Source organism: Lepidochelys kempii, chromosome 18, assembly GCF_965140265.1.
Source record: "Lepidochelys kempii isolate rLepKem1 chromosome 18, rLepKem1.hap2, whole genome shotgun sequence".
In the NCBI taxonomy this organism is placed as follows: Eukaryota; Metazoa; Chordata; order Testudines; family Cheloniidae; genus Lepidochelys; species Lepidochelys kempii.
Genome location: NC_133273.1, coordinates 7,819,808 through 7,834,249, shown reverse-complemented (window position 1 = coordinate 7,834,249; position 14,442 = coordinate 7,819,808). Strand labels below are relative to the sequence as shown.

Here is a 14,442-nt window from a genome sequence, read left to right as displayed (position 1 = left end):
TGCCAAGTGCTGGTTACCCTCCAGCCCCATGCAATTCAAGGCCCTTGCAAGATGTGGCTTTTAGCTTGTTCATTCTTTGCAGCAGGGTATTTATCTGTGAAGCTCCCCCCCCCCCACGGTAGCAGCACGAGATCAGCACCTGCCCTTTCACCCATTGAGATACTAGCTGTAGGCATTCCTGCCCCCCTCCGGGGGGGGGGCACTTTGCCTCCTGGTCCCTACAGCTGTGCCAGTAGCAGGGTTTGCAAGCTAAGCAAGGCTCCGGCGTTCATGCAGTTGAGGGGCGTCCCCCTCTGGCAGCTGGGTCAATGCCCCAGCATTCTGCAGGGGGCGCTATTGTGCTTTGGAGATGTCCTCGAAAGCTGAGGTTCTGGCCACTGTGCTCTTTAAAGATCCGTGGCCCTCGCCACAAGAGGAAAGGCGTTAACTCGGCTGTCCGGCTCCAGTAACTAAAATCTCCTTTCCTGAAGTCCCTCCGCCCTGCCCCCCCATCCAGTTTTCATTGGAGATAAAGTTCTTCACTTTCTGCCCTAAGCTGTGGGGCTATTTAACCAGTTGTGCTGTTCCACCCTAGAAGTGGCCGCATTTCACTGCTCCTGAAAGCAATTCCCGTGCACGTGGGTACAGTCGTTTGGGATCCTACGGGATGAAAAGTATAACAGAGAGAGGACATTCCTACTCCATCTCCACTCTGCTTGTGTGGCACTTCATTAACTCAGGGAAGCAGGACTAGGCTGAGGCTGAGGAACATCCGAGTCAATGCCTGGCATGGCACTCCCATTGAGTTGGTGACTGGGCCCACTGAAGATCTCCCCCAGCCCTGCGCTGCCCCAGACTGGTCCGAACTCCAGCTGGGCTCATGCTGCAGAACCAGCAGCCAGTGCAGAAGAAACAGGAGAGGCTGCCCTTCAGGGAAGGGTTAAGGGAGATGGGTGGCTTGCTGACCAAGGGATCTGAAATGAAATTGTGGGTCCCTGTTAAACACTCATCCCCACCTCTCAGCTTCCCCCCCGAGCCAAGCACCGCCCATGCACGCCCATGTCAGAGCAACAGCAGCTGCTCTTGAGTTTGCGGAAGTCAGCGGACTGTTCAATATGGTGCTAGTGCTCGGTCCCCAGTGCCTGTGTTCTCTCGTTGGGCAGATTGCCGGGAGGAGCAGTATCCCTGCACCAGGCTCTACTCCGTCCACAAGCCCTGCAAGCAGTGCCTGAATGAGATCTGCTTCTACAGGTAAGCGGCAGGCAGGGCTGCACCCGCATGGCCAGGCCCCGAGTTTTCATAGGCCGTCCCAGGAGCATCCCCCAAGATGGCCCAGTTCTGCATTTAATAAAGGAAAACAAACAGTTCCGTCTGGGCTGCTCGGAGTTCGCGGTGTGACGAACCGTGGCTGGGGCTGCCCCTTTGCCCGGAGTGAATCTGAGCTACACACGGGCAGGGGCTTGTAACGCTTGTCCTCACTAGCCAGTGAACCGGAGCTTGTAGCGTGAGCGGCCCCGTTCACTCGCCCCGTGTCCACGTGCACAACCCACTCGTGGTAACGCGGGGGGGGGGGGGGGAGATAGGGCAGACCTTGAGTGAGCCTCCCTTGACAGCCACGAGCTAGTGTATGGACATAGGTACCAGAGAGCCCCTGGTGCTCCAGCACCTTCTCACGGGCCCCCAGAGCCTTTGCCCTGTGGCTTGTGTTAGAGGGGAAGAGTTCTCCCCCATTCTGCTGCTGACTCAGCTGCTGGCCGTGAAAATACAGGTCACTTTGCTCTCTGCCCGTGCTTGTGCCAAAGAGCCCTTCCCCCACTCTCAACGTCCAGGACTCCCTCCACCCTGGTGTCTCAGGCCGTGTGTTCTGGTCTCCCTTTCAGCCTTCGACGGGTGTACGTTATTAACAAGGAAATCTGTGTCCGCACTGTCTGCGCCCACGAAGAGCTGCTCCGAGGTAAGGAAGTGACGCACCAGGAGCCCCCGGGGCTGAGCTGCTGCCGCAGTGTGAATTGGCCCATAAGACGGGACAGGTCCTGGTCTCTGGAGGACCCCGGGCGGGGACATTTCAGCTGGAGGCTGGCTGAATGGCAGCTCTCCAAAAAGCAGGGAGACTTGGCTCACACCCTGTGGGGACCCTAAACTTGTGCAGTGAGTGCAAATCACTCCTCAATCAGTACAGAGAGGCTGGTGAGGCAGGTGTGTAAGCTGGCAGAGGATCCAGCCACTAAGTCCTCGCTCTGCCCTCCTAGGACAGGCTGGCCCCTCTGCCCCTAAGATGCTAAACTCCAGGACACAGCTGCTCAGGAACTGATTTCTTTTATCCCCCGGGGGAGACAGGGATAAAAACAAATCTTCAGCTGTAGAAACTTTCTGGAGTTCTGGTTTTCAGTTTTGACAAAACCCTGAAACTTCGTGTTCTGTTCCCCTGAGCTCTGCTCTGTTCCTTCATGGTTCCTCACCTCCCCTCCACAGCTGACCTGTGCCGTGACAAGTTCTCCAAATGCGGCGTGCTGGCAACCAGCGGCCTCTGCCAGACCGTGGCTACCTCCTGCGCCAGAAGCTGCGGCGGCTGCTAAGGCTGGACGGCGGATGCCCCAGCAGACGCACAGGCCACAACTCTGCTCAAGGCCAGGCCAAGCCGACCCAGAGGAAAGCTCTCTCCCCGAGCTACCTTCCGTCTGCCCCGGTAGAATAACATTGTCATTGTGCTCATGAAATCAATGGTGCTAAGGAAACATGGTGCATGAAACAGCATAGAAGTCCATTTTGTGCACATAATATAGGGATTTTTATGTTTTTTTTATTACTTTTTATGATATTGGAAGAGTCACCGGCAGGGGCTGGGCTGAGCCAGTGCAGTCTGATTGGACTCAGCTGGCGCACGCCAGCCCAGCCGGGCTGCTGGCTCAATTTATACGTAGAGTATCCAAGAGAACAAGTGTAAGGGGTTGTCTGAATTTCTGATCTGTTCCCCCCACCCCACCCCACCCTTTTGCTGCTTTCTTAGACCGTTGCCCCCGTCTTTCCTTCCTCCTCCTCCTCCTTTCCAGTGGATTTGATGGCTGCTGCTTTATTCATTGGTTTGGACCAGGGTGCAGTTTGAAGCTCATCCTGGATGCTGGCCCAAGGGTCTATTGTTTGGGGCCCATCTGGCCCCAAAATTGTGCCGGGCTTGGTCAACTCTATAGCTGCCACAACGCTGCTGTAGCTGGGCTCTGCCCGCTGCGTCCCACCCCCACTCTGCCTCACGCCCCGGTCTCCTTGTGAACGCGCCAGCTGGCTGAGTGGCAGCTTGGCACATGCCCCCATTCGCCTCTGCTCAAGTGTCAGGATAGCACCGATTGTTACCTGACCCGCGGCGACTGCCGTGAGGGAAACAGTGGCTCAGCTGAAGATGTCTGAGCTGGGCTGCAGCAGGTACATTTTACTGCCCGAGAGGCAGCCCGGGGCGTATTTTGACAGCTGGCAGTTTCATCGTTGGGTGCTGCTGCAGAGATGGGAGAAGCCCATTCTCTCCGTGCAGGGACTTTGGATCCCATGGGGGAGATGACGGGCTAGAGAGGTCAGCTGCTAGAGCAAATTACTTACGCCCATTGCAGCCAACCGCAACTGTAGGAGCTCGGCCCTTCAGAAACTCAGAGCTCGGATGATGCTGGTGCCTGCTCCCACTTGGTCCTTACTTGAAGAGAAAATGACTCTTTTGAGGTAGACACCGCACAGACGGGTGGATGGAGGCCACTCGTACCATCTCCCTCTGTGCTTTACCAAAGTCAGCCCTTTTCAGGTGTGGACTTTAACTCTTTCCCCATGCTCTTGCTCCTTCATCTCATCTGCTTCCTCGGACGGGTTCCAGCCCCCCCATACCACTCCCGGCTGTGTCCACCTGCAGGGGAGCCTTGTGGTCCACTGTTCACTTAAAAATCATTGGCCGTCTCTGCCTCAATGAGCCAGGAATCTGTCTTTCTTGCAGCTCCAGACCTGATCCAACCGGGGGACCCCTCCCCTCCTTCCCTTCCAGCCAGGTATTTAGGGTTACCGTGCTCAGCATTTCTGTGCGTAAATGATTTAGGAACCTAAATCCCATTGGCAGTCAATGAGATTTAGGCTCCTAAATGGCAATGCTGAGTACAGCAACTGCAAAATAGCTTTTGTAAAAAAGGAGCTGGGCCATTGATGCAGATGTGGCCCTGACTGCGGGCGGTGAACTGGCCCAGGCTCACTTGCTCCCAGGGCTTAGAGGGGCCCCGCAGCGTTGCATTCTCCTGTACTGTTCTGGTTTTCTTGCTTTCGCTGTAGCGTTGTACGGATAATTCCTTTTTTTTTTTTTTTTTGTACAAAATGAATGTTTTAAAAAAATAAACAACCCGAAAAGGTCACGGCTGGCGGCACTGAGCTTGCTCACAGCTTCAGCTGGGGGAGGAACAGCTAGGGCTGGTCAGTGACTTGCCACACGCTCTACTATGAAAATAGTTTGCATTACGCCACTGCGGCTTCAGCAAAATCCCGACAACAAAGAGCATCCTGCAAACATTGTAACAGAGCCAAATGCCAGAGTCCTGGTTAGGCTGAAGGGAGTAGCCTAGTGCTTTCTGCTGCAGCTCCCCCCTTTCCTCTTCCAGCCCCTCATTTTCACTCCAGTAGAACCTCCACGATATGAACACCAGAGTTACAGACTGGCCAGTCCACCAGACACCACGTGAAACTGGAAGTAACCAATCAGGCGGCGGCAGCAGAGACCAAAAAAAGAAAAGCAAATACTGTACTATGGCTGTATTGCATCTCAAAGGTCGGCACATCGGGGCAGCCTGTCTCCACCCCTTCACCCTCACGCAGGGGGCAGCCCCGGGAGGGGCTCAGCTGCTGTGGAAACCTGGCCTGGCCTGTCAGCTGCTGGATGTGGAGCCTGAACTCTGCTTTGTTCAGCGTTCTGAGCATTCCAGAGTTACGGACCACCCCCAGGCCCAAGGTGGCCATAGCTCTGAGGTTCTACTGTACACTTCAACCCCTTGGCGGCCAAGCAGGAGCTGATTAAGCAGCAGTAACTTGTCCCTGGGCTCAGACCACATTCCCTCCTTGCCAGCCTAGAGGACCTCAATCCGTACCAAGACAGCGCTGGATGAAGCATTAGCTTCCACGAGTTCGCCTCTAGCTTTCCCCAGCAGGAGCAGGATGATTTAGGTCTACATGGGAGCATGCTAAAAATGAAAGTGGAGCAGTGGGCTGGACTAGCTGCCCACCTATGTATCGATGGTCCCGACTCAATTGTACTCAGGGCAGCTATCCCATCCCGCCACTGTGGGCACGCTGCTATTTTTAGCATGCTAGCTTGATCGGAGCTAGTGCAGGTATGGCTCCAGGAGTCAGATAGTCCAGCTCCACCTGGTGACAACCTGAAAGTGACCATCCTTGTCAGTTTCCCCGCTAGCCTGAGGGGATCTGTATGACAGCGGTAAAACTATATACTCATGTTAACTCAAACACGAATTAAGTCAGGAGGTCCTTCCTGGCTTTATAATCTATAAACATGAATCAAATAGCAATCTGCTACGGGGTAAGGCCCAGGATTGGCTCTTGCGTTACCCTCCAGCCCTATAATTCTAGTCCAATGGCAGCAACTTACTGCAGGAGAGAATGAAATCACACACACTCACTTGGCACACATTTTTCTTCCTGTTTAATGTGACTTTGGACCGGGTGCCGCTCCCTGACAGCAAAAGCGGGGAGACAGGCTGAGCACTGTCCTGTCTGTGGTGTGTTGTGTTTTTTTTTTTTTAAATCCCCCTGTAAAACATTTATACAAACTTTGGACATGTTTAAAACTCTGACGCAGAGACACAGAGTTCCCTGGTTGGTCTTTCCATTGCCTAAGCTTCCAGGGAACTGACCACTAGGGACTTCAAATGCCAGGTGAGCTAGTTGACAGTCTGACATTCCCCACAGCACCAACCCCGTGTGGGGCAAGCTCTCCTTTTTCCTCCCCCAATGTCCAAATTCATCAAGAAAGTACCAATGTAATCTATAAAAAAAAAACCTCTTCCTGGCATGATTGTTACGTAAGTGAAAAACAACAACAAAAAGTAGGAATTTCTAGTAGAAAACTTGGTCACTTTAAAAAGAAAACCATCCACCCATCTGTAAGAAAACTTTTGTGCTAGAGAACCAGGATTTCAGTAACACCCTCCTAGCACGCTGCTGCCATGGGTGCTCAGCCTGAGCCTTGTCAATTTAGTGTCACAGACTGGCCGGGAGAGGAATTTTTCCAGGCGTGAAAGGACTAAAAAAACTACAGCCTGAAAGGGTGCTGTTTTTTAGTGTTTGTTTTGTTTTTTTGTAATTAAGTCTTGGCTTCTGCAGGGCTAATACCGTCTGAAAGGGACACATGCATTCTAGCTTCCTTGGGCAGCCTCAGAGCTGTTTGCTGGATTCCAATCAATCAGTTACACCTGCGTCACTGAGCACGGACAGACCGAGGGCGGTTCCTGCAGAAGCGTTAGTGCTGATGCAGGCGAGGGAAAGGGCCTAGGTTGACTCGGAGCCTAGAGCAAAAGTTAGGTCGTCTGACTTGTGAATGGAGCACAGCTAAGCTGAGAAGGTGCTTGCCTGGGCCCCAGATAAGCTAGAGCTTGGCCAGGTGTTCTAAGTAAACAGCTTATGCTATGGCTGAGTGAGCCAGGCTCACTTCTGCCCTGGGCTGCCTCCATGGACTTAATTTGACTTCCTCCTTTCCAGCTGCACGGGCCGGGGGGGCAGAACTCTGTGCTAGTGGGGGTTACATTACACTAGTGCTGGGGGCTAAGGTCAGAGCCCTCTGGGTGCTGTTCTAGTCACCTTACCAAGAAAGCCGGGACAGTGGTTATTAGAGAAAAGTTCCCTGCAAATGCCACCTCCACTAGGTGCAGTTCCTTCTCCTGCTCTAATTTAACAGCTGCTCTGCTTCAGCGGATTCTTTCATTTGACACACAACCAGAGCAGCCAATATGGCAGGAGAAAAGTCTGAAGAGATGCTCCTGTAATTAGCCTAGACAGCTCTGCTCATCAAACTGAGTGACGGGGCCACTGCTGGCTCAAAGGCGTGGCGTTAACAATCACACTTTCCGATCTTAACCCACCCCCCCATAAAACAAGGGACACAGTGAAACTGACTAAACACACAGTGCTGTCAACTTCACAAACTAATCTTTGAGAAAAATAAATGTTCATGATCTTGGTGTTACCTGGAATAAGTTAAAACTTTTCAGACATCAGTACCCAAGCTGGCAGGGTCTCTTTAAATAGACACTGAGGACAAGGCTACTCACTCTAAGGGACACTAATGATCAACTTGTTACTATTGTGGAAAAAGAACTTCTTCAGGGTCAATTTGTCTCCTAACCCAGTTATCTCAGCTCTTCTGGGTTTCAGGGTCATTCAACTTTCCACGCCTTGATCACTAGCACTGCAGTAAACTAGGATTTGGCTGGCACAAATAATCACTATAGCTCTGATGGTGGAGTTTATTCACCTACTGGTTTTAGGAAGCAGCTACAAGCTCAGGGTGTACTTAGAGCACATATTGCTTACTACAATAAGCCGTCCCAGTGCAGGCGCTGGATGTGAGAAGGGTGCTGGGAGAAGCGGGGCCCTGAGATGGTAATGGACACACAGTCACGCTATGGGTACATTCTCAGACAACATGCTCAAGCAGAGCATGATGCTCCTGGAAAGGAGAAAACATCTGGAAAGGAGGAGCAAACATTCAACAGCTGTTTAGACTTGGGTTCTGTGAAACTGACCCTTCTCTGCTCTAAGGGAAAAAAACGGGGAAGGCCAGCATAGAGCAGAGCACCCAACTCAAACACTCACATCCTTGATACAACAAAATCTTCCACCTTCCATTTTATAGAAAGGGTTATGGGGCTTCTGGGCAACACCACATTGGATGAACCAGAGCTGCAGAAGCAGGTTAGGACAAAGTATTGAAAAGTTTCCAAACCTCTGGTAAAAACTGCAGTAGAAAATGACATGTATCAAATATACATTCTCCTCCATGAGCGTATTACCCTTAGGAAAGTCCTGTTTTTTTAAAAAATGGAATGGCAGAAATGTCCTTGCTGAGAAGGTAAATGCTGGTTTTGCAAGACCTAGTTCAGCTTGGTTGTAGATTTTTTTTTTTGGTCCCCACCCACCCCCAAAATATATTTTTGCTTAAAGGGGCCTTTTAGGTTAATGAAATAGCGGGACGACACAGATCAGCAAACCCATTTCACTGGTGACTGAGCCCATGTTTGGTCTCCAGTCACCCAGGGGCATTCAATCGTCGGCCTGCAAATGCACTCTCCTCTTCAGAGGTGCATTTTAAATGTTAGCCCCCAACATGACCCTCTGGACAAAGAAGCCACTGTTTCTGTTAAACTTAATAATATTGCTTACGAATAAACCCATTGCAGAGCACCTTCTAGCAGAGGATCTCAAAGCACATCACAGGTAATTAGTTAAGCCTCAGAATTCCTCTATGAGGTCAGTATTATTAGCCTTGCATGAGATGGGGAAACTGAGGCACAGAGTGAGGCAATCATACGATGTGTCAGCGTCAGGAAAAGAACCCAGGAGTCCTCACTCCCCTGCTCTGAATACTAGCCAACGTTACCTTCTATCCCCGCTTCAGAAGGAAGGGGGCTGCTATTCAGTGTAACAATTCACCCGCCATTGGAAAGATGCTACAAAAGGATTGAAGGTGGCTTCTAAGCAAGGCCACCGGGGCCCTGATTTCCCGGCGCGGAGCATCCCTAGCTCCAATGGACTGTACTTTTGAGCTGGGGGTGCTCAGCGCTGCTGAAAATCAGACCCAGGCTGACGGTTGTCACTGATTACCAAGCTACTTTTCATTCATAGCGTATCAGTAACGATACGTTCATGGAGAAGGCAACTTAGCAGCTCTGAGACGCTCCCCGATTCCACGTCAACCCACTGGGGCCCTGACTCGCTGCACGCTCAGGGGAACGTGTGTGCGTGCTTGTCTTTTGTATAGGGCTGAGCACCCAAGGAATCCACAGGGCTGTATGGGGAGGGTGGTCCCCATGGCAGGGGCATCCCCCCTCTATACAAACCCAATTTCCCCACCGCAGGGCTGGAGCATAAAGCTGGAGGGGGCTTAGCGCTGAAGGCTCCTTGGTCACAGTGTCGCTAGTGAGTGGCAGGGAGCCTAGTTCCCTGAGAGGAGGGAGGAGTGAGAGTAATGGGACTGGCACCGCTGCAGCTGATCCTTCAGCGTCGAGATCTGCGAAGGAGAGGGTTTAAAAAAAAAGGGGGGGGATCCAGTCAGCGCTTTGGCTGCATGGGGGTCCCCCAAAGCCATGGCAGAGCCAGACGGTGCAGCAGGATTTCAGGGCTATTTCCCCGAATAGGCAAAGGAATCCGGGAGGATGGGAGCTGGAAGGGAGCGGTGGGAGGGCAGTGGCTGGGGGGGAACTTACTGCTCCAGTCTCAGCCTCTCCCAGCAGCGGGCACTGTAGGGACCCTGGCTGCTGGGGAGCTCCCGGCTAGTCAATTTCCAGCCGCTCACCTGCTCCTCCAGCCCCTTGACACGCTGCCTGTGTGCTCGCTCCCTGGCCTCCAGCGTGCGCTCTGCCTGCAGCTGGGAGCCACGCAGCCGCTCGATCTCCAGCTGCAGCTCCTGCCGGTGGCGCATGGCCGTCTCCACCAGGCTCTGGGACTGGGTCTGCTCCATCTCCGCTACCTGAGCCTGAACAAGGGAGAGGAGGGGCCATACATCCAGGCTTCCACAGGCAAGGGGCCACTCTGATCTAGTGACCACACAGGCCCTCCTCTGAGGGTTGATTTATTCCAGCTTGGGATTTCTCCCCCCTCCCCCTCCCGCATGCAAAAAAAAGTCCCCTGCACCCCTTCTGTCTGTGAGTTACTGCTGAGGGCCACCAGCCTGCAATCCAGGCTCTGAGCCAGTCGGCTCTCTCGGGGCTGGGAGAGCCTTGGCTCCACGGCTTAAGCTGGTTAAGTATCCCTTGGCGGGGGGGGGGGGGGGGGGAACGGCTCTTCTCTCTCTTGCAGAGACACACCTGCTCCCTTCTGGCTTCTGCTCTAGTCCAGGCCCAAACAACCCCCCTTGTGATCACATCACTCTGCCCTCATTAGCCACCACTGGCCTCGTTTCCCGCCCCCCCTCCCCGCTCCCTACTGACACAGCCCGCGCAGTCTCACAGCCAGGGCCGCAACAGCCCCCCCACATGCGTCCTCCCTGGCTTGGAGACACCAGGGACTTTAAAAGGAAACAGAGGCGCCATCCTACCATGCCACTGTGTCTGACACAGGAAGGAGCCAGCCTCAGACCTCGGTTCATGTGGAAGGGCCACCATCCACCTTGGCGAGGAGTCACCTCCTCCCACACGCCCTCATAGGCTAGCGCCCTGTTTACAGCTCTAAGTGCCCTGCCACTGCAGCAGCATCTGATCGGTTACCCGCGCTGGGTTTGTCTCTGTCTGCAGCCTGGGTTCTTCCAAGTACTGGCTGAAGTCCGCTGCACAGTCCCTCGGCTTCTCTGCTGCCTTGGATGTGACCATTCGTCACCACACTAGGTCTGGTGGACCTCAGCACCGCACTGGCTTCAAATTTAACCCCACCTTCAAAGCTGGTTGCGTGGCTGCTGTGCGATAAGGCGGCTATTTTAAGGGCCCTAGGCCCCGCCCAGGGTTCAACCATGATTACCCATGCCCACGCACAAGCATCGTTCCCCTTCCAGCCTGCTGAAGGTTTTAATGCAAGCTGGGGGACATATTTTGACCAAACAAATTTTCCTGGCAGAGAACAAAATTCTCCAGGGGACAATGGCAGCCTTGATTCAATGCTCCAAGCAGGACAATAAAACTAATGGTTTCAAAACTGACCCAGCGTCACTTCGTTTCGGGTTTTGGAAACCAAGACGGTGCCATTTTCTGTTGGGATTTTGAGGCCCTCTTGCCTCCTTCCCTCCTTTTTTTGAAAAGATCTCCCCCGCCTCCCCAAGTGGAAAAAAGTTAGAAAACTGAGTTTGTGGGAAGGGAAAACCCTTAACTGGCTCCCAACTGGAAGACATTTGCTGACCAGTTTTGTTTGCAACACAGCTGAGTGGCGATGGAGTAAGTGATGTAGTGTAGACGAGGCCCCAGGACTTTATGCGCTCACACAGGCCAGCGACCGCAGGGGGCTCCCGCAGGCTCCGGTTCATAACCACCTGCTCCTGCACACCCAAGAACGTGGGACAAAACTCCCTTAGGGCTCAGCCGGACCAGAGTGGGAGCCCCAGAGCAGGCTCAGGAGCCAAAGTCCCCAGCATGTCACGCGGCACCCTGGCTGCTGGTTTCTCAGAAACACCCACGGCAGCTTCTCACCTCAGTCACTGCCTGTGTAACACACTCAGAGTGCGTGTTACAGGTCCCTGGATGTCCTCACGCCACAGGGGCTACGAAACCGTTGGAGGCCCCAGCTCAGGAGTCTGGGGGCTTTCGTACAAGCCGTAGCAGCTCATGAAGGGCCCCAGTTCAATCCCCAGTGAGTTGTTTGCACTCAACTGCAGCGTATTCAAACCGTGGCAGCTTCTACCCTATTCTCGGCTCTGCCACTGAAATGCTGTGTAACCTTGGGCGAGATACTTCTCTGCTCTGTGCCTCAGTTTCCCCTCCCACCCCCTGCCCATACAGATGGTAACCTGGCAAGGTGCTCTCCTACTCCAGGCCTGTATGGGGCCTCCCATGATAGGATCCTGATGGCAGTTATGCTGGCTGTAATATGAGTAACAATAATGCGCAGCAAGCCCTGGTCTGCTTTAGACTGGCTCTCTGTTAAGAGGGGGAGCGTCGTACGGGAGGGGCTGGGTGAGAGGCTCCCGCACACAGGACTAGCTATAAGCACTGAGCCAGTGGCGTAACTCACCCAGGAACACGTTATCGTCCTTCTAACCATGCTTAGGTTCTCCTGCAGGGACCAGCAGCCCAACCAAAAGAGAGAAGTCAGTAAGCACACCTGTGAGAGCCAGGGTTCAAAGGTTATCTGAGCTAGGGGAGGGGGCCAGGTAAGCGAGGCTCCCCGCTCCCAGGAGAGCAAAGGATTCCAGGTGACAAGGGGGTGAGGGAGTTGCACATGAGTCTGATCAATGAGCGTCTTTCAATCGACCACAATGAGCTTTGGATCAGGCCCTGGGCAGGGATACAGCTGCAGGGCCCCTGCCTGCCTCAGTCCTGGGGGCTTTGCCGCTTCCTGTATCTGCTCAGTGCAGCCGTGCCCCTCGCCTCTGGTGGCAGCAGGGCATTCTGGGAGTCTGGACACATTCAGCACCCCAGGCTGGTGCTGGGAGGAGGGTGCAGGTGTGTAACGAGGTGATGGGTCTCAGCCCGTGTAGGGAGAGGCTGTGCCCCGGCTCGGGCAGCTGGAAGGGAGGGCGGCCTTGGGACGCGCCTCGCTAGAGCTTAAGGAATGGGGAGGAGGGTAGCTGGGAGGCGCTAGGGAGGAGTTTGGCAGCAGGGGCAGGTCACTGGCTATTAATCAGCACAGCTATGGGTGCTGCTCACCCAATGCTCTTCCCCCTCCTCTGCTCCCCGCTATCCGTCTCCCTAGAGGAAGTATTAACCCTTCAATGCCAGGGCAAAGTCGAGGCTGGGTCCCCCCTAAACTTCTGACGAGTCGCACTTCCACAGCACCTTGCCTCCACAGCTCAGCGTCGCACACCCCAGGGCTCCGTCCCCATCCCTGCGGAGGCACAGAGCGGGGAAGCGCCAGGCCCCAGCTCACATGGCATCCCAGTGGCCAAGCGGAGAGAGCGAGCCCGGATCTCCTGACCTACACTCCGGCCTGGGCTTTAACTCCCAAACCACCTTCCCCCTCGTGTTATACCCACTGGCAGAGATGATGTCATGTCCACCCCGCTCGGCTCTGGGGCTCATTCACCGGGCCGGAGCAGCTAGGAAACAGCCTGCAATGGGAGCTCGGGGTTTCCGCCGTTAGTCTGTTTGCAGGGAGAGGGCCAAGAAAACAGGCAGCACTAGCCCTTCCTAGCACACCTGCCTTGTAGATTAAACTGTATTTGACCCTTCTCAGACCCACGTCTTCACCATCTGTGTCCCTTCCCCCCACTTCCACCCTGTCCTTTCATCCCTCACCTGTCCCCACCCACCATTCTGGCCCCTCCTTCCCCGCACCCCCAGTGGTTTTTTGTGCAGAACCATGAAAATATGTCCTGCCTGAGGCCACAAAGATCCTGGTTAAGGTCAGGCAAGGGAGCCTATGAAGAGGCCCCGTCGACAGCGCCCTGACCCTGCAGCATAATCTGGGTAGGGTGCGGCACACCCTGAATCTTGGCTACGTCCTAACAGCCATGGCAGCGCGTGATTGAAGCTGCGAGCAGAACCGCGGGGTGTTTCCACCCCCAGGGGTCAGCAGGAACCAGGACTGTGTCTAGGGCTTTGGAAAGATGCCCCCCCACCCTGTCTGCTCAGGACAAAGCACTCAGTGAGGAAGGTTTGATGGCTGACCTCGAGCAGCTGGATCTGCCGCTGAGCCTCCGCCAACTCCTGCTCCACCGTGTTGAGGGAGCGGTCCAGCCGGCCCTTCTCTGCCGACAGCCGCACCGAATCCTCGTGCGTCTTCAGCTTCTCGCGCTCCACCTACCGGCCACGCAAGCCCAGGGAGAGAGGGTGGGTCAGGCCACACTGGTTATGGCTACACTCCACACTACGCCCTGGCCCGTGGCAGTCGGGCTGGTGGACTTGGAGATTCCAAGCCTGCACTTGAGCGTCCACACTGCATTGTAAACCTTCACTTCTGGGGAGCAATAAGGCCCCCACTCTTCACTAGAGCCCTTACACCACAGCTCTCGGGAGGGGGAAACGACTCCTCCAACAGGATTGGGTCCCCAAGCCGTGCTCTCCGGAGGATTGCAGGCAGCAGCTGAGGATCATGGGAGTCTGGCTATGTTTCTCTCTGCCCTGAGTGCTGGCTCAGAGCACATTGCCAGGCACAGCTTTATGGGGAAGTAACTGAACGTGGATCACTGTTGGGTGGGTTTTCCCCATGGCAGACGGGTGGGGGGGTCGCTCAGGAAGGGGCTGTCAGCTACGGCCAGTCTAATTCCACGGGTTGCCAGTTGAAATCGCAGGCACAGGAGCACAAATGCAATGACCGAAGCGCCACTGAACGGACAGAGAAGATTTCAGGCCGTTCCCGAGTGTAACGCCCTGCGATGCCAGGGATAATCTCCCTCACGCCCCAGCAGTCACAGCTGATTGGAAGCCAAGCTGAGCATTCACCCCCATTCGCTCTCAGTACAAATGCCAGCTCGGGATTCGAACCTAGTGCCAGACCCAGGATCCTGTGGAATTTTGCAACCCCTGCTTGTCACCCCCATACTCTGTCCAAGATCAGGCAGCCCCCTGCCAGCAGGGAAGATGGCATGGAACTAGCGAATTCCCAAAACAATCTCCCCATGGCTAATCCTGGTGC

The 14,442-nt window shown here is 54.5% G+C and overlaps 2 protein-coding genes across 10 annotated transcripts in view; one reads left to right on the top strand and one right to left on the bottom strand.

Moving 5' to 3' along the window:
* MFAP2 (microfibril associated protein 2) overlaps window positions 1–3,990 on the top strand; it is a 31,297-nt gene extending 27,307 nt beyond the window's left edge. For all 3 annotated transcript variants that reach the window (XM_073316706.1, XM_073316704.1, XM_073316705.1), the window contains exons 7-9: window positions 1,143–1,230; window positions 1,860–1,933; window positions 2,452–3,990. In XM_073316706.1, coding sequence (XP_073172807.1) covers window positions 1,143–1,230; window positions 1,860–1,933; window positions 2,452–2,555 — 266 coding nt within the window. In that variant the 3' untranslated portion in view covers window positions 2,556–3,990. The remainder of the gene's footprint in view (window positions 1–1,142; window positions 1,231–1,859; window positions 1,934–2,451) is intronic.
* Window positions 3,991–5,636: 1,646 nt separating this feature from the next.
* Window positions 5,637–14,442, bottom strand: part of CROCC (ciliary rootlet coiled-coil, rootletin) — a 78,652-nt gene continuing 69,846 nt past the window's right edge. For 5 of the 7 annotated variants that reach the window (XM_073316696.1, XM_073316691.1, XM_073316692.1 and 2 more), the window contains 4 exons: window positions 13,476–13,607; window positions 11,881–11,970; window positions 9,521–9,700; window positions 5,637–9,235 (listed from right to left, as the gene is read on the bottom strand). In XM_073316696.1, coding sequence (XP_073172797.1) covers window positions 9,161–9,235; window positions 9,521–9,700; window positions 11,881–11,970; window positions 13,476–13,607 — 477 coding nt within the window. In that variant the 3' untranslated portion in view covers window positions 5,637–9,160. The remainder of the gene's footprint in view (window positions 9,236–9,520; window positions 9,701–11,880; window positions 11,971–13,475; window positions 13,608–14,442) is intronic. The other 2 variants (XM_073316694.1, XM_073316695.1) reach the window with 2 other exon arrangements.